The 19,174-nt window shown below is 41.2% G+C and overlaps 1 protein-coding gene across 1 annotated transcript; it reads right to left on the reverse strand.

Annotated features, from left to right (window-relative positions):
- Nucleotides 1-7,910: 7,910 nt before the first annotated feature.
- On the reverse strand, nt 7,911-19,147 carry LOC135167431 (uncharacterized). The gene is made up of 8 exons (XM_064130614.1): nt 18,744-19,147; nt 17,165-17,722; nt 13,387-13,448; nt 10,729-10,931; nt 10,101-10,297; nt 9,695-10,029; nt 9,479-9,618; nt 7,911-9,324 (listed from the first exon to the last, which is right to left on the reverse strand). The coding sequence occupies exons 2-8, from the start codon at nt 17,252-17,254 to the stop codon at nt 8,534-8,536; spliced, it is 1,818 nt and encodes a 605-aa protein (XP_063986684.1). The 5' UTR covers nt 17,255-17,722; nt 18,744-19,147; the 3' UTR covers nt 7,911-8,533.
- Nucleotides 19,148-19,174: the final 27 nt, after the last annotated feature.

Raw genomic sequence — 19,174 nt, forward strand, 5'->3', positions numbered from 1 at the left:
GCAGTACATATGGGGGGTATCTACTCGACGCCCAGAGGCGAAAAATAATATCTACAATGCACTAATCGGCCCTCTCGAGGGTGGAGAGGGGAAGGTTTGAAATATATGGTGTGTATTAGGGAAAAGATTGGGGAAGAAACCCTTAGGGGTGGGCAACTGTTTGCATTGCATTTTTTTCCGTTGTTGTTCATATATTTAATCCTCCGTAGAGTCTGCCTCCATCCCCGAGAGGGGAGGGGAAGGGTGTGAGGAGGAAGAGTTTATGGAGAATGACGAAAAATCATTAATCGATTAAATTCGCAAGAGAGATGAAAAAAAAACTAACGAAGTATGGGAGAGTGATACTGTGGAACGTGCGGGATTCTCAACTGACCGTTAAGTCGTCCACGAGTTATATCCCAGGCGTTATTAAGCTCCATAAGCGACGCCTCTGCCCAGGCCACTTTACGTTACCGTTTTTTCCACACTTTCCACCTTATTCCTGCTATAACTGCAAGCTTCGTGCAACGTCGACCATTGCCAACTTACCGTTGGGGGTATAAAATCTTTGAAAAGCCCCATATTCACCCACTATTTTTTTTTTATTTGCGTCCGATGGATGAAACTTGAACACCACTTTCGTTAGTCCCATAATTTTGATAGGAATAGAATTTCTTACATCTGTTCGTGTACTCACATGTGAAGTGAATATAGTATGGGGAATTCATCGGAGAATTGGGAAATTATCGAATAGCGAATGTGCACAGATCAAATAAAAAAAAATTGAAATTGTTGGCGAGTGTGCCCCACTGCCAATTTACACAAATGATCGGACACCATTCCCTAAATTCTTTCAGTCATCCGGAACGGAATTCGTTTCAATCGATATACTACATCATCTCCAATAAAAAAAATCCCTAAAACTTTCTAATGTAATCTCTAATAAAAAATTCAGCCAACGCGTATTCATCTTGATATATGTGAAACCCGAGAATTTTCGTCAGATTGTGCTAGTTCCTCTCTCCCTTCTATCCACAAATGTGTCTTTTTCAACGGAAATACGCATAAGCGAGTTATAAGTATTCACCTCGTGTGGCCATCACTCTTCTTCCAGGGCGGAAGCCACCACCCCATCTCGCTTGTTTCTCCCCAGTGCTCGTGGCAAAGCGCAGAGACTGCTCTTCCTCGGCTTTCCTCTGCACAGTCTTGCTTCCATCTTTTTTACAGTGGCTCGGAGCGAGACTCGCGGCTATGTGAAGAAAGAGCGGAGGGTGCAGAATTGAGGGGCGGCACACACGCCAACATCCCTTGACTTTTATTAGTTTGGCCAACAGTGTTTTACGCCCGAAAACTACCTGGGGCCGCGTGCTCCAGGAGCGTTCAACAAAAAGCCAGCAATATGTGCAGCATAACCTCTGGATTTTTATTGATTGTGAACGGCCGAAAGCCAGTCCCTTCCGAAATCACGGTGTCACTTGTCGATGAAATCCCTTCCGAGTCTTTTCTAATATCCCTGTAATTTTATTTCCTATTGTCGAGTCATTTTGAGTGAGGGAATTTCCTGGGCTCCTCAATTTTAAACGCCCTAACCCTTCCTCCGTTCGACAAATTAAAATGATAAAAATTGTCATGAAGGGCAGCATAAAAGGTACATAAGTCGTCAGTCAACAACGCTTCCAGGTACAAGGGAGCAATGGCAATGGTGAACTCCTTTCAGCTCTTAAGTCATGCGTTTAAATGACCTTATTACGCGATTCTCTGGTGAGAAAAGGGGGAGAAGCTCGTCATAATTACAACAGGAACGACAGAAAATCCTCAGTGAGACATAGTGTACAGTTTGAGGGGATTTAACGAGGGAGAGAAGCTGGGTGAAGAAAGAGAGGAAGAGCCCAATAACCAGTGATGAAGTAATTAACATCCAGTCAACTCCAGACCGTACCGATAATTTTCCACCTCCAGCGACTGACCCACCTCACCATCTCGACCGCCCTCAGTACTCTTCCGATTCGATTATAGGCACAAGAAAGAAAAAGGCAAAACTCCTATGAAGGAGGCGAAAAGGGAAGATAGAAATTTCAGAAAAGTTCGATAAAGATCTATTCAATCGTAGTGCAATAGCTTTGTCATTATTTTCGGAATTATTGTGCTGCAATTGACGAAAATTTATTGCGCGTGTTGAAAGAAACGGTTGATGGGGCGGGGGTAGTTGCGGGGTAGTGTAATGTAATCAAGGGAAAACATGAAATTTGCATAGTTAATTGTTGAATGGAATACTAAAACTTTTAATGAAATCGATTGAGATGAAAATAAATGAGTTGCCATGAAAAAATGAGGAATAAAAAGTAAACGAGGTATACGAGAGAGTAAAATGAGTTGGTATAATGGAAAAGATGTAATAAAATGTCGAGATGGAGAATATGGGGCTGGATGGTGGATGGTGAGGTTGGAGATGCTCTTCCACTGACTATAGACGAAAAATTATTATGCGTGCAAGGTGCAACATGCGGCGGGGTGGTGGGAGAGGGGTTCCAGGGGAGGAGAGTTGCAATACAGCCCACCCACAACTAATCCAACTAAAGCAAGCCGGCTCGTTGCGCCACGAATACTGAAGCAGGTTGCACAGTTGCAAGTTGAACCGTCTCACTCGTGCTTGGATAAAATATACGAACAAAGGGAAGAATGAAAACACTGGATAGCTAAAACGAGTATATATTCCTGGTTACTCTCTCCTGGGTTGGAGGATGTGCTCTGTGCTATCCCCATATTGCGTATCCCGTGGACTTGTGCGCTATGGGGATAGCAACAGATACGGTCTAGGAAGCTGAGAGAAAATATATATATGAGGGGAAGTGAGACGGAAGTAGTCACGTTGGTATGTCCCACTGAGTTTATGAGAGCATAACTTAGAGGCCAAGTATGCAGTAGTGGAGAAGTGGGTGGAGAAATTCCAAAATCGCCAGCCCTTATGTCAAGACACTGTCTGCACATTCAACTTGTTTCTTTTAAGGGGAAAAGCCCGTTCCTCGTCGGGCGAAGAGAGCGACATTTTTTTATAAGTAGACATATTAGAAATGAGGGTGGCAATGGTTGGAAGTCATGGAAATCACGGGATTTCCAACCTCTGGGGACGATTGGCAATCTATGAATATTAAGGATCAATTCTGTCCTCTGGACTGGGGATTAACGTTCTTAATACAGGGAAAATCGAGTGACTTAATTACACCCACCCTTTGTAGAGATTATTCCTCGAATTAATTAACACCATGGAAATGAGGGGAATCATTAAATCTACAGTTTCGTGATGTCATTTTTATTTGCTTCGGAAAAATGCGGAGATAGAGGAGCAAGAAATACCTGTTTCCGTTGATGCTCATGGGAGCTTTTCACATCAGTGATGAAATTTCACATAAAAAAAATTGTTGTTTAGATTACAAGAGACAGGCCTTGATCTAGTCCTTATAGATGTCTTCTTTGGATACCCAATTTTTTTAGTACGTCTTAAATTTATAACTATAAAGGAAGAATGAAGCTTTATAACTTTGATGGGGATAAAAGGGAGAATGTGGGAAAACGGTGGAGTTAAAAAATTTAATGGGCAACATAGAAAGACATCCGAGTATGCTATTTAAGATTGTTTGGAAACTTGAAGATTGTCGATCATTGTAATGGTTTGCTTACTCGTTTTTTTTTTAATCATGTCATCACCGAAGAGCAACCGCGGCATGAAAGCTGTGGACGATAGTCCTTAAAGACCTTTGAACCTAATTATTATCTGAATATAATCATTGCCTGATAAACAAAATTGCAGTATAACTAATACATGGATCGAGTAGATCATTGGTGAATTGTTCATCGGAAAAGTAATTAAAATTCCTTCAGAAAAAATCCCTCAGATACAACAAAGAAATAATTAAATCCTCCACTTTGATTGAATCGTTCTATTCAATTGATTACGAGATTTATCACCCTGAGGAGGGTAGTTTACGAGACTTCTTGTACACGTGCACTTGAGAGCCATCTTGGGATTCTAAACGAGCGCAAATACTCAGGAATTTCGGGGGTGGAATTGACAACGAGACGCCCTCCCTCTAAATTGTATTTTCATTGACTATTGATTCGCCTCGAGTCATTGTTTCATCGATACGGAATACGCTACGCCTCCCCTTCTCCTCGTCCTTTTTTTCAAATTTTAATCTGTCACTTGAGAATGATGAGGGCTGCGAGACCCTATTATTCATTCAGGATCGATAGTTGCACGTCGTAGCTGGCGCTAAGTGCGCATTATGAGGTAATTAATTTTACGCCTCAACTCGAACTACCTCACCCCCCTGCCCTCACTTGCCTGCGACATTAATATAATAAATAACCCCGGGATTTTTAACATTTAATTGACGATTACCCGAAATTCTAGTGTCACTAGGGGAATCTTGAAAAACTATGACCACGAGAATGACATACTGATTGCAATTAGAGTTTCAAAATTCAATGACAGACCATAAAATACACGGTATCAGCTGCCGGATAGTACACCCATCACCTCCCCCAGCTTGTGCAAGGGAGTCCCCCAAGACAATGAACTTTTTTCAAAATTTTCAACTTTTCACATCTTATTCAAGAAATAATAGTGCACCTGTCTTGCCCAGCGGTGAAATATAAAAGTCAGGGTAAAAGTGGTGCATTTGCTTGGTGTGAAATACACATGCACATCTACAGAAGTAGTGCCCTTGCATTCTGGGAGAAGAACTTTGCAAAAAACAACAGCCATAGAAGAATGGTGAAAAATAAACAGGTACGAGTATGAGGATAGAAGAAAAAGTGCAGGGGACGAATAAGAAGTAAACTCATAACGGCTTTGGTTCATGACAGGCCGTTCCACGAGGCTGCACTACCGTCTTTCCACCCCCTTTCCACCTCTATCTTCCCTTTCCTTCCGGTTTTACTGATGGCAATGGCACTCGCCTCTCGTCTACCCCCGCTGTACACCCCCCCGCCGGGGGAAAACTTAACCAACGAATAAGCCCTCGAGTCGAAGATCGCGATAAAGAAGTAGGACGAAGAGTTGGACGGAGGGGTTGTAGACCCAGGTGAGACGAAGATAGTGGTATAGGTTTGAAACTGAATGTGCTATGGAGACACGCTTGCAAGTTTGATTAAATTAAATTACCCCGACGGAAAAGATTTTTACGTTTATTGGTGTGCCTCGGCATTCCCCCAAGAGAACGAAATGGTAATTATTTATGATAATTTATACAGACTTACGGAAGAGTGATATTACCAGCGGTAAAGTAAGGAAAAGAAATTTATATTATAAAAAAAAATACGGCAAATCGTGGAAAGAAGAAAATGGATAAACATGAAAGAGATACTGCCGCACAAACTTTCTATTTCTTCATCCATTTTAACAACTTTTTTTTTTTACAACACTCAACTGATTTGTCCTGGTTGTATGTTTATTCGAGATATATGATTTAAAGTGGTATGGAATAAATGGGATTATGGTACATAGCAACACTAGAGCTATTCCATTCGCGGTACTGCAATTTCTAGCTTAAGGAGGTACATCTCAGGGATAAAATGAATCCTCTAAACTGCATATAAACTTAGATAGGCCGCGGGGAAGTAACATTTTGTCTCATTTAAAATGTCTTAATCTTCAGGGATAACTTGCGAAATAAACCTAACGCTTCCACCTCCCCCGGTCAACCCCTTCCCCTGATGGATTTCCAACTGGAAAAAAAACGGTAATTACTGGATTTCCGTGCCTTCTGCGTAACCTCCAGTGGTGTCCATTGTTTTGAGGGCACTAGAGAGACTAAAGGGCTTATTTTATTTGCTGTGAGAGGGGCGAGAGAGACGGAGGGCCGCGAGAGGAACAAAAACCCTGAAATCACCCGTGCAACGCGCTCTCGAATCGGTGCTATATCCCGCCTATCTAAATAGTTGGCCGACTCCATAAATTCGCCAGGCGAATGTTCAACCTCTCACTCTCTCTATCTCACCCTCTTCGGCATCACTCTCCACCCTTCTACCTTTATCCTCACCCCTCACCCCTCATACAACTCTCCACAACCCCTTGCCGATGCGACCACGCGAGCGACGCGGCAAAACCTAGCAATTTGTCTTAACGCGTCGTTGAATGAGAAAATTACAGGAATTTCCCTCCAATGCGCCACCCTCACCTCTCCTCTCCTTTCACTATACCACCATCTCCCTCCCCCTCGCTCCTTCGTCCGCGGTTGAAAATTGAATTCAACGGTGAAATTTTCGAACGCGCCGGAGACATTAAACGAGGGTAAATTTAAAAAATCACCGAGTACAGAGATTACCGCGAATGAATGTTGAATTAAAAATGAGACTGAGGTCAAATATAAATTCAATGGTAATTTAAAGGAGTTCTTTATGTGTGTTGAGATACACTGAAAATCTCCTACGTTTCGGATAACTGGAGGGAAGGACAAGGGGATGTGGGTGGGGAGGGGGGCGGTGAGTCTCTTGAGTAGGGACGACTTAATACGGCAACTTACCACACGGAGGATTAAGCTTAAGTCCCCGCGACCAAGTACCGCATTGTCTCGGGTACCTTATCTCGAAAACAGAGCTCAGCAATTGACTCTAGGGGATATTGCCTGTGTGTGCCAGACACCAGTGTCATTAACAACCCTATCGCCCAACCAAAAGTGCGACTAGTGGCTCGATAATTTTTTTCCAGTCCAAGACTGAATAAATAATACTCAAATTGACTTTTTTCCAGGACTACGTGAGGTAGTTTATTTTATTTTTGGACATTAGAATTTCTCTAGTCGACCTTGGCTAATCCGACTCGGGTAATTTTCACGTTTGGTCGTTTAGATGGTGGTGAGGGGAGGGGGTTGGTTATCGTATGCACGAGGGACTCCTGAATATTTATAGGGCTCGGGATACGTTTATCGGTCGGTATCATATTACTCGGGATTTTTTTTTCCATTCGGTATTTCGTAATCGTGTTGAGGGGCTAATTGATTTATTTGATGAGCGGGGGGTGACGCGGTGGAGACAGAAATTTGAATGTCGAATGGGAAATTGGGTAATGAGGGGAAATTGAAGCACGTGCTAGTCATCCTCTCTGTAATCCTTTCAGTTTAATTTCAAGAGAGGACTTTTCCAGGTCTCTTCAACTCCAAGTGTACCGCATTTCTTGTTCCTTGATGACTGGCACACGGAAATAACCTGAGGCTCGATCATCTTGTGTTGGGGCTCTCGGTGGGGTTCGTGTGTCTTCTCACGGGTAAAATTTTCGGAGGAACCACCAAGTTTCTACGAGCCAACTTTTGCCCCGGAGATTCGAACGTCGTGGAGATGTCCTCGGCGTTTTATCTGAATTCATCCCATTCGCGCTCACCCCTGATAGCTGTCTACGTTCCTGTTAAAAAGTGGAAAAAGTATCCTATACGTGGGAGTGATATCCTCGGAAAATTGTTTCAAACTTGGGTTAGAGAAAATTTAAGTCGACATCTTAGCATTCAACTGATAGCGGTGAGTAATATAATTTTTTTTGTCAGTGATCGTTTCATTATTAACGGGAGGAATACACACTCACGATTGACGTTTAATAATAGTCCCCTGGCCCTTCTGAATTAGTTAGGGACGGATTATAAAAATAATCTGGACCTTCGCGTATTCAGAAGAGTGATTTTTCGCACTTGCCACCATGGAAAAACTCAGTGGAGTTTGGCTGGGTGGATAGCCTGCGGGGATTGTGCAGCAGGGTGATTCCTAAAACGATTACGACTGGTCCGTTAAGCGCATAACGATAGAAGAGGGTTTTCGCAGGAGAAGATAATTAAAAAAGTAATGGCTAGGATACTGGAACAATTTCTGAGTTTGAAGAGAAGAAACAGTGTATATAATAATAGCTCAACTAATAGAGGGACAAATAATTCATAACAAATAGCTCGTGCATTATTTTCATTTATTAATGCTCGTCAAGAGTTTTATTATAGCACCTTAATCTTCATTAATACTATGGTCGGAGTCAAAATTAAGAAGTACGCACTTCAACGGGCGATAACTCGTTTTTTCACTTTTGTTCTCGTCTCCTCCTGTCGATCCCCAATAAAGGACTTACTTTGACTGCTCCAGCCCATAGAGCTCCCCTTGATCCTTGGCTCCTTCATTATTATTATTTATTTACGATAATAGCAACGACGAAGGAGGCCTTTCACTGGATTTATTTCACTCACAAGTCATACTTTCTTTTTCAATGGTGAGGTAGTTTTCCCGCATGACTCGGCACAGTATGTTCGTTAAAAAGTTGGGTAACAGAAGGGATGGAGGGAGAACATCGCTTTTCCGTACAGTCAATTGCTGTCTCCCTTCAGCACATACGAGCCGAGAAGTTTTGTACGATTACTCTCACGAGTGCTCGACAGAACCATCGAGGAACTTCACCGAAAAACGTATTTTATTTTCTTGCTCGTCTCTCGTTTTCCATCTGAAAATCCTCGGGTTTCACCGAGAATGCCACTTTGTTTACAAGCACTTGTGATAATATATATTTTTTTCCATTCATGTCTCATCAAATGAGTCTGTCATTTAGAGCACCTGAACTACTGCGATTTCGTCTTCTGGGAGGGGTGGGTACATTGTGTGGAGTCTCAGGGGATGGATTCTGGATGATTCTGTGCAATCTGCTTGGCTTGGGTGGTGATTCAATGTCGTGATTACTTTTATTGATTTTTTCGAAACCATTGATAGCAGTACCGTTAGTTAAATCGATGCTCACCATCTCGGGGGGAGTTTCCTCGACAATTAGGGGAATGATTTTCGGTTCAATGGGAATTTCTAAAGGTTTCTCGGAAATTTGTTTGTCCTCTGGACGATTCTCGGGTGTCTCCAGTTGCTCATCCTGTTTCTCCAGCATATCTGATAGCGCTGCCTCCAGCTCTGTCAAACTCGGTGTCATTGAACTCAAATTACTGTCATCAGCCTCATCCCTCAGCACTTTCAAAAGCGTCGAGTGATCGTTACTCTGCAACTCTGGCTTGATCTTTGGTTCTGGGCTGGATGGAGGGGTTTTAACTTCATTCTTAACAGCCTCCAATTCCTCACGTATTTTGGTTATCTCGTTCCTGGTATCCTTGACGACTTTATCCTCGAAAAAGTCAACCTCATCTGGATCCTCCATCAGAGCACTTGGAAATGACTCCTCCGATATTGATCGGGTTAGCACTCGCGGTGAAGAGTCTGATTGAGATAGGGAAGTTAGAGTGTTTCTATCTTCAAAGTTGTCGAAAAGCTCAGTGTCGTTTGATAAGGATCTGCGGAGGTTTTTCGTTGATTGAGGCTCGCGATGGCGATTGAGAGAATCTGGGGATAAAATCAGAGGAATTGAGTGAATCAAATGCTCCATGGGACACATTTTATTTACTTAATTTTTTCGTTGAATCGGGTCTTTTGACAAAAAGTGATCGCTAAATTTCCCGATTCCCTGAGTCAGTCAGAATTCTCGTAAAATACTTACTCGTTCTCTTAGTCTCATCCACCGGAATGTCGAAGAATGGATTCGTGTGCGTATTTTTCGTAACATTTCGCACCTCCTTCATTTCCCCTTGAATCTCTTGATTTTCATCCGGTCCTGGAGAATCCTCGAATCGCGTTTCCCTGAGAACCCCATGAGAATCAGTTTATCCTAATTTATTAACGTCATAAAATATTTGATGTCGACATTTCAACTTACTTGTCAGGATGCAAAAACCATCCATCAACTTTAACGGGTGTTCGTGGCTCATCCTTGATATCCTGCTTCAACGGAGTCGAAGTTTTCCCTTTATCGAGCCTCAAACCATCCACTGGCAAGTCCGTAAACTGATCAAGACGGGAAGTTTGCCTTTCTTCTGATGATTTTTGGTGCTCATCTTCGCATCGCGATGTCTCGAGTTCGTCGTAATTCGGCAAGCTAACGGTGCTCAAAGTTTTCGATCTTGTAGAAGTTTTTTCATGACTAGAGAGCCTCTCCGCTGATTTCCAGCCCGATACAATAGCACTGGGAATCACTTTACCTATTCCATTGATCTTTAAAAAAAATCATAAGATGATCGGTATAATGAAAAAAAAATCATTCTGTTTGAAGGAAAATCAGTTACCTTATGCTCATAAATCTCCTTCGTCCTACTCTTGGGAAATTTCACAGATGAGTAAAGAGGCTCCTTTGAATCCTTAGGAGCAATTTCGGATTCTAAACTCTCGTAACTCTCACTGGGCTTTGGTGGCAGTGGTCGTCTCCGATTTTTCTTTTTACTCCTGGGCGGTGGAATTGGGGTAACGTCTTTTAAATTAGAGTCTAAATGAAAATAAAAAATGATAAGTCATTCATCTTCCTGTCCCTATTCCTCAGGGAGTGTTCAAATATGATGTTACGATTAGGGGTGAGAGGGGGGTCAGTGTTTTGTGACATTTGTGAGTGATGCATCGTGTTAGCGATGCTCCTGAGTTACAAGACAGCTCAACTCATGTCGTTTCAAAGGATTACTGTTCCTTTAAAATGAAAATAAAAGTATTTTTAAATAGCATCTGTCTGAAATAAATAATTTTCCTCTTTCTGTTATTCCGAAAAATTGAAAAAAAATTCAGAGAACGTGAGTGATGTCTTTGAGGATCGAAAAATACGTCAGCTAATATTTGAATTCTTCCCCTAGGTAATCAATTCCTCTCCTTAACTCTCTCCAATGCTTTTAACCGATATAATGTAGACAGAAAATAAATGAAACTCACAACTCGATGCTGGGCTTGCGGTGTGATAGAGTGTCGTATCCAACGTGTGATTGGTCATGACCGAGCTCGCTCTCGGTGTATTCGGTACTTCGAGATTAACGTCTACCCAGTCACTTGGTTGAAAGGGTCGATCGACAGAGTCGATACTACATCCTCTGGTGAGCAATTCCCTGGATGGAGAGCCAGCATACCCAATCTCCGAGCTAGAAATTTCAATCGCATGTGAGACGAAAAAAAAGGGAATTTAATGATGATGAAAAAAACGGTGACTATTGAAAGCCGCTGGCCAGATCAATCTTCTACATTTTCAGGCATGAACATTGTAATTAAGGTGAAAAAGTAATTAACTGGAGTTTAAGTGAGAAAGTCATGGCGTCGCCCAATTACGGAGCCGTCTGGAGGGATGTCCAACGGGAGAAACAGGGATAGAAGAATAATCTTCATTGATACTTCTCCGTTCCGTTACTCTCTCTCCTTCTCCATTAATCTCTCTTTTAAGACGAAAATAAATGACGCGTTTATCTACCCTTTAATGACATTCTTTATTACGAATTGCTAATAATACAGAAAAAATTCCCACTGAAATCCTCCAACGCAGATATAAACAAATGGAATAAAAAACCATTGACGACTCAATTGCTTCAATTTATTAAAAATCCGAGCAAATTCTTTTTCCGTGGATTAAATAACCGGAAGCGAATCAGATATCCATTGCCGTGGATCATGGGTCCTCTGATATCCCCACAGCAGAAGGTAAAATAACTGAGATAGAGGTACAAACGAGTGGTTTATTGCATAGAGAAGGATAATGGCAACCGCCCAACTACAAACTGCAGAGGTAAAATATATAGATGAGAGAGAAAATGGAGTAAGAATTCACTGGGTAGTGGATTTTCCATGGTGGTTATAGTTGGAGGAGAAAGTGGAGTGGTAGGCAAACCCAAGAACAGATAGTCTGAGGACAACGAATAGGGATACAGACAGGAGACAAAATAGGAGAGAGGTGGATAGGTAGAGGAGAAAGATGGTTAATGTGGGTGGGTTGGGTACGAATATATACATTACACATGTCGTATGTAAATCGCGATATGCTGGCGTAACTCTGTGAGTTTCCAGCGTAACACAAGAGAACAAGAGGGCACGCGATGTGAGCGTGTTTATTCGACTTGCTTCTATTCTATAAATAACCCCGTAGAGTTCTAGGGGATTTTCGTGAAAGGGAAAATGTATGGGTTTTATCTGGTACTTCGTCCATTTGGCATTGCCATCGATTATCTTTAAAAAGTGTAACATCGAGGTGGAGAAATAATAATCCTTGAGGATACGACGAATATATTGGAATGGAAATGAAATATTTTTATGGACATTGGGAATTATTCGCATGCAAATTTCACTCTGGTCATGAGCTCCATGTACTTTTTTTTCATTCTTTCATTTTTTTTGCTCTGTACGTCGTTTGATTTTTGTTGTTATTTTTTTTTTGTTCGTGCCGTTTTGTTTCGTTCGTTTGCGGTTATTTCAGCGCGGGGTTTCGATTGATTGGCTTTTATTTGACTTCGCGGAATATATTGCTGGGTGTAGGTTGGGTGACAGGAGACAAGAGGAGGAGAATCTGTACTCTTGTGTCTCCTAGTTTTCTCCTGGGAACCTACGCGGCTTTATTCAAAAGCAGAGGAGGAAAAGGTCGAACAGAAGGCGGAATTGAAATTAGTTGCTCTGTACACTCTGGCTTCATTATATTAATTTTTACGGTATACTGCATTGTTTGTGGACACAATTGTACACGGGGATTTGTCACACTAATTCTGGGATTCGTTATTTTGTGGGCAAAGAAAATAAATAGTACGAGAAATGAAGGGGCGTTGACACGTTATGTTGTAATTGCGATAATTGGTCACGCAACGGCAACTCCACGGAAAATGTCACCATTTAAGGTCCAGTGCGATAGAAAATACGGAGATCAGACTCCTTGACTCAGTTTTCTAATCCAATAGCCCATTTCTTTGCCTTTCATTTGTGAGAAAAAATGCATTTCTTTTGTTCACTTCACGGCGACATTGAAATATAAATAATCGAGGTGGAGAGAGCAATGGATCCTTCGATTTATCGGGGAAATGAAAACTACGTTATTATCGCGGCTTGAATTATTACCCGGCTGTTCAAGTCAACGTAGTTTTTCATGCTCCACGGTAAATTATACAACGACAATGAGACTTTTTTTTTATTTAACCTACTGTACAGCTGTGTGCGGTACAGATATATGCATACAAGTGCTATGTCAATGTGCGAGCCAAGAGAATTGCATAATGCCCACCAAGTGGGACGCTGGAAAAATGCTTTGACGTTTCTTATTTCTTCGAGATTTATATAATTTGAATTCTCTGATTTTCGTCCCTCTTGAAGTCATAATCATTAAGTTAACCTGACGTTTATGGCGATGGTTATTGGAAAACTTCATTGGGAAAAAACTGAACTAGTTCTCGAAAGCGTATTTCTTTCGGTTTTCCAACGATTTTAATTGCAATGTTATTTTGCATATGATTTTTCCGCGATTCTCTCACTGCATCGAATTTTCATTCGAAACACTTTGATATGAGAAATTATCTGTTATTGGATTACGTGCACCGCAGAAACCAACAGAAAACTCATTATATTTACCTTGTTACCCTCTGCGTTGCTCCACCGAGAACCGACCCCTCCTCTTTCAGCCCCGGATATATCTGTCAACAAACACCGGCATATTAATGATTAGGGTTAATTTTATTGCGACTCGTGACACACTCAAGGATCACAAGAGTATGAAACATACCTCCGAGCATTAATGAACTCTATTAGTTTTCCTCCCCACCCCATCCCCTGGTGACTTCATACATGAATGCATGGCTTTTCATTAACATTGTCATTTGAATTCTTTCTTCCGTATTCCATCTCTTTATATAGTACTTTGCTTTAGCTGTTTGTACTCCGGCAAAATCGTGTGCACACTCATATTTAATGACGGATGTTAACATCTCTGGTAATAACTATTATCGAAACACTTCTCTTCGCACACAATGAACGAGGTACAGCGTATAATAAAGATTAAAAACAAACTGCAACAGCGATATTGTAATTTCAGGGGAATTATTGTGTTTGTGCAACGGGGACTGTTATTGAATAATGAAAATTTTCGGGTAATTTATCGTTGGAGTGAGTGAATGCCCTGGGTGGATACAGTTGACAATGACAATATTTCCAGGTATAATATTAAAAGAGCCATTATACCGAGTTTGTCTCCGTGGGGTATAATAAAATCTGTTGACGTTTACCTATGACCCTAACGTAGTGACCCATCATAATGCTCATCCCACGCTTGTCCCATTCATTTATCATCAATTTGTGCGTATCTGTGGTAATTATGCTGTGCTCTATGACCTCGGTTCTATGGGGAAATTCGAAGGTGTAGACGTTATCGCAAACTCAATGTTTGTCAAGGTATTTTGGCATTCGGAACACTGATGCATGGAAATCGGATGAGAGTGGGAGATAATTCGAATTTTTTTCCGATAGTCGGCTAAGGAGAAACCCTGTGACCCATGACCGTTGTGTACCTGGGACCCTCGAAATTGTGGGGACTCACAATTCGGAATGCGAAGTTTATAGGCGTTCACACTTATCCTTCGAGTTCCAAAGATTATTCGGAGGGATAATAGAAAGCCTCTTAACTGGCAGGACTTCTCAATATATTTTTATAATAATGAAATGAATATAGAAAATTGGGTGTAATCACTCAATAATTTTGATTCTTTCGAGTTTAAATTATTTATACATCGATAAATAATTGAGCTGGGATTTTGTAAATGTTTTTCCGGAATTTCTCAGGGAAAATATTCCACCAGATAAATCAAATCGAATTCAATACCGGGATTTCATTCGGAAGTATCGATTTAAACGTGATTCAAAAGACTTCGACAAACTCAGGAAAGTAATCTGCTTTGTCATCACTAGAATATACCCTAGAATCTGTGAATACCTATTGTTGTCAATAATCTCCTTTAAACCCGATATATTCTGATGTCTATTTACAGAAACAATCAATTCAGGTTCGGCTCAATCGCATAATAATAAGTGTGCATGTGAGCCATTCGCTCAGTGCGTCATTTGTCGTTACATAACTTGGACTGCAATGTTCTCGTTGAAAAAAAAAACACGACCTTCCCGCCTACAAGTTTTCAGCTACGAGATCGGTAATCACTGAATACCTGAGTACTATTTAAAAGAACTGAAAAATAAATTGGAAAATGTTACGATACTCTGAAAATATTCTCTTCTTCTGTGAATTGAAGAATTTAAATGTTACAGCTTATTTTTTTCATTCCGTGTGCGGAAAAAAATTGGAGATGAATTGAAGGTTCACCTCGTTTGCCGATTTATTCCGCCGTCTCGTTTTCGTGAAACGTATCGTTTTCATACTTTATGCATATCCACTGGTTGTGGCTCGTGTAAAAGCCAGTGGCATGTGTAACGTACATATGTATGCACGTTTTTCGGTCGGGGTTTATACTGAAACGCTTATCGATATCCACTCATCCCATCTGTATCTTGTCTGGTCGTACACTGGATGAGTTTAAATTGCAAATTTGCCCGCGAAACTCGACCGTCAGTGCGGTGACATGCTGACAAGGTCCGAGCGCATGTCAATTTTCATCGTGGCAAAGGAGGGAGGGATAATAAAAAATTCTAATGAAATATTGAAAAACATCAGTGCCCAGCAGAGTGTTTTCAAATTGATGGAAATGTGAGCCAATAAAAGGCCCTTGAATTTTATTTTTCACTTAGCTGAAAAAAATTTCAACTAATTTGAGTAGATGATAAATTAAACTCCACGAGAGCTGACATATCTCTTTTCAAAGCCCCCTACCACATGACTATTTCCCCTGTACTTGAAATTGACAATGGGTTTGGCTCGGCCGCAGTGTGGCCTGGCACACTCAAAAACAATCAATCGCGGATTAAATTCATTCGACTGACCCATCAAATTTTATTGACCATTCAGCTATACAACAATAGCTTATCGAATATCATTGGAAATATTTCGTCTCAGCTACTATATCGTTATATAATGAATTATATTTTCACTGCTGATGATTGCGAGTTGGATTGAATAATGAAGGACATTTCAAAATCATAAAAATCAGCGCATAAAAATCAGTAAAATAAATGTATAAATAGAAAGGAGGGTTGTTTTGGGGATTTTCTCTATGGATGAAAAATTTCCCTTCCCTACAATAATCTGATCGAGATAATCTAGAAAATTAAAGGTGACTGATAGGACGTAATTCCAATTAGATAATCATACTTTACATTATCGTATTCGTAAATTAGGATTATTTTATTTGTACTTCACGTTTACTTATCCAGAATTAATGAGGAAGAAAAATAAGTGATTTCAAGTGTAAAATACGATGCTTTTTGCGTAAATTACGCATAAATAAATCGTAAAATACGTTCCTATTAAGATCGTAATTTGCGATTTCTTAAGCGTGAAATACGCTTAGTGAAACATAAAAGACTCTATGTTTAGGCGCCATTTAGATTTTTATTTTATCTGTTAAATACGTCTTTTTCAGCCTAAATTTCCGTTCTCATGGTGGATAAAAAAAAACTACCAGACAGATTGGCGTTAAACGTAAATTATACTTAGCAAATCATAAACTGCGCTTAGCAAAACGTAATGCAGGTTTAAATTCTGGGTATAACTTATAATTTTCCCGTGCAACGAGCTTCGATTTTTCTTCCCATTACTTCCTGAAAAATATACGCAGATCATTCCCACAAAACTGTCATCATGTCCCACGATTACGTGTCAGAACATAATTTTTGCGCTATTTTCACGACGTTTTTCTACTTTTTTCTTCCTCCCCTCCGTGTAAAATGCCCTGAAATTCACAACGAATTTCACCATTATCATGTGAGCTACTCCGGATGTGATTTATCGCCAGTGTAAATTGCACTGTGCGCACAATATCCACCAGGCGCAAGATAAGGTGGAATAGAGGTTAGGCGAAAACCGGAAACCACTCGTGAAGGCGACTGCCCTCTCCCCCTATCCTCTCCTCAAGAACACGACACACGAGTGAACGTGTATTCGGGCCCAATGGAAATCAGGTGCTCCCCATCCTTACACTCCCGCCGATCTCATACGTGTGTCCCTGATAAAGATAACGGATCACCAAAATATCTCCAGGATTCAAACTAAACAGGTGCACTACCCCCCTTGCAAAAAGAAAAAAATCCATTTCCTCGCTATTTCCCTCATTAAATTTATCGAATAGAGGTTACCGTCGAGGTCAATTAACTGGAACACATTATCGCACAGTGGCTAATAAGCGTTAACGAAAAAAACCAAGCAAAAGAAAATAGCTGAACCAATCATAGAAAAATAAATAGAACTCACTCGATGTGCGCAACGACGGAAAACGCGGTCCAGAGGTGATTTTGAATCCTGTGCCTTGGTGGACCTCTCCTTGCACCACGCCTGCCCCATTCTCGTCTTATCGATTCTCTCCCTCTCTCTCTTCACCTCTTTTCACCGTCTCTCTGTCCCTCTTTATGGTCTTTTTTTATTTATTTTATTTATTTCATTCGTTCCTCCAGTCGGCCGTCACATCGGCCCGCCCCGGTGCCAACGCTCGAACCCCATGTAGGCCATCATATTTATATCGAAAAATCTCGTTTAAACTTCTCTCCACGACCTGCCGCAAAATTTTACGCACAGCGGCACATTCCACTACGCCTTTATGTACACATGTCACTGATTTTTTTTTTTTCACCAAAAGCCTCGTGACACTATTATCTAGGCTATTGGTGGTAACGTACTGAAGGTGTACACAATCATGCGGTGAAAGAAAGGTGAAAGAGGAGGGGTAGAGGGGGAAGGAGGGGGGCGAGCTGTAACAGAGCTCGTGACCTCTTCTTTCTCTTCCTCGTTATGTTTTCCCTCCACCGGTTGAATCTGAAATGTCAAATCAAATATTGTAAATTTTTTATTCCATAATTAGGCCGTTTAAAATCCCCTCGCAAGCTGTGTAAGTGATTAAGGTACATGCTCAATAAGATGCGGGATTTAATATTAAAAAAAATTATTCTCCCACAGCATTTGAGAGGAGGAAAATAATACCGAATGCAGTGGCATTTGAAGAACCTGCGGAACGTCCATACTCCCGCGGTATTTCGCGATTCCGAACAATTTCACAAAGAATTCAGACAGCCTAGTGTCGAAAACGCCAGCAACGCGCATAGTATGTATACTCGTACTACTTTTTTATTTTTATTTTCATCCTCATGAATGGATAAAGCCGGTTTCCGTTTTGGGTGAGAGAACCCATGGCGCAACTACGTGCTTTTTGGTGTATGTGCGCATTTTCACGGTGCACAGGGCGGTAAACCACGTTGACCGCACGCTCGTGGTTGCGCACGCGCTTCCCGGATTATACTATATGTCACAAAACTCTCTTGCACCAGTGAATTTAATTCAAATGTGGACAAATTGACTCTCAATATTTTTCCCGCAAAAGGTTTTTTCCCACAATAGACGAAAAATCATGCAACCTGGGCAAGGATTGGATGAGGGCATTCCTATGTAAACATAATACACTGGAGGTCCGGTGTCAGCGGATAAAAAAAAAATTCGAAACCAGTCGACCGGACCCGAACGATGCATCTCGAGTTTCCTCAGTGTAAGCAAACTGCTCATCACTTTCTAGTTTCGTTGGTTTTTCTTTTTCGAGTAGAGAATAAAAACAACTTGTATAAAATTTTCCACGCATCGACAACACTTCCGCTCACATTCCCCGTACCATTATCACGATGAAATGAACGTTTATTTTATTGAAAAACCATCGCGGATGTTTTAACATGCATTGCTGATAAATTCGATTGCGATTGAGGATAACAATGGAAAGTGCAACTCCAGGAAAAATCGACTGTCCTCGACACACGAGATGAATCGTCGTATCAATACAATCATCACTTACCCGGTAATTAATTCCTGATTAATCCAGTGGAGAGCCGTAGAATATGGGTTTTGTGCTTCGAACAACTGGTACCAAACTGGTACCGGTTACATGAGAGATCCACGACGCACGCCGGTCGCGTAAAATGTAGACAGAGAGATAAAAACAGGGGGAGGGATGCAGTGAAACGAGTGGTGGGTAGGGGGCCCAGGGCGACCGCAGAGATTCACAGGCGTTTCTCGCGTGACGATTAAAACATAAAATTGCACTTGAAAATTTGAAATACGAACTTGAATATACGAAAGTACAATGGATACTGTGAGTGGAATGCGATAAACGGAGAATGACGTAGACTGACAATGACCGAGTATGGTTTAAAGGCTTTCTAACCACATCGACGGCCAAGCCGACCAACCTCCCGGCGTATTCCCATCAACAACCATCTCTTCACC

Source organism: Diachasmimorpha longicaudata, chromosome 11 (genome assembly GCF_034640455.1).
Source record: "Diachasmimorpha longicaudata isolate KC_UGA_2023 chromosome 11, iyDiaLong2, whole genome shotgun sequence".
Classification (NCBI taxonomy): Eukaryota; Metazoa; Arthropoda; class Insecta; order Hymenoptera; family Braconidae; genus Diachasmimorpha; species Diachasmimorpha longicaudata.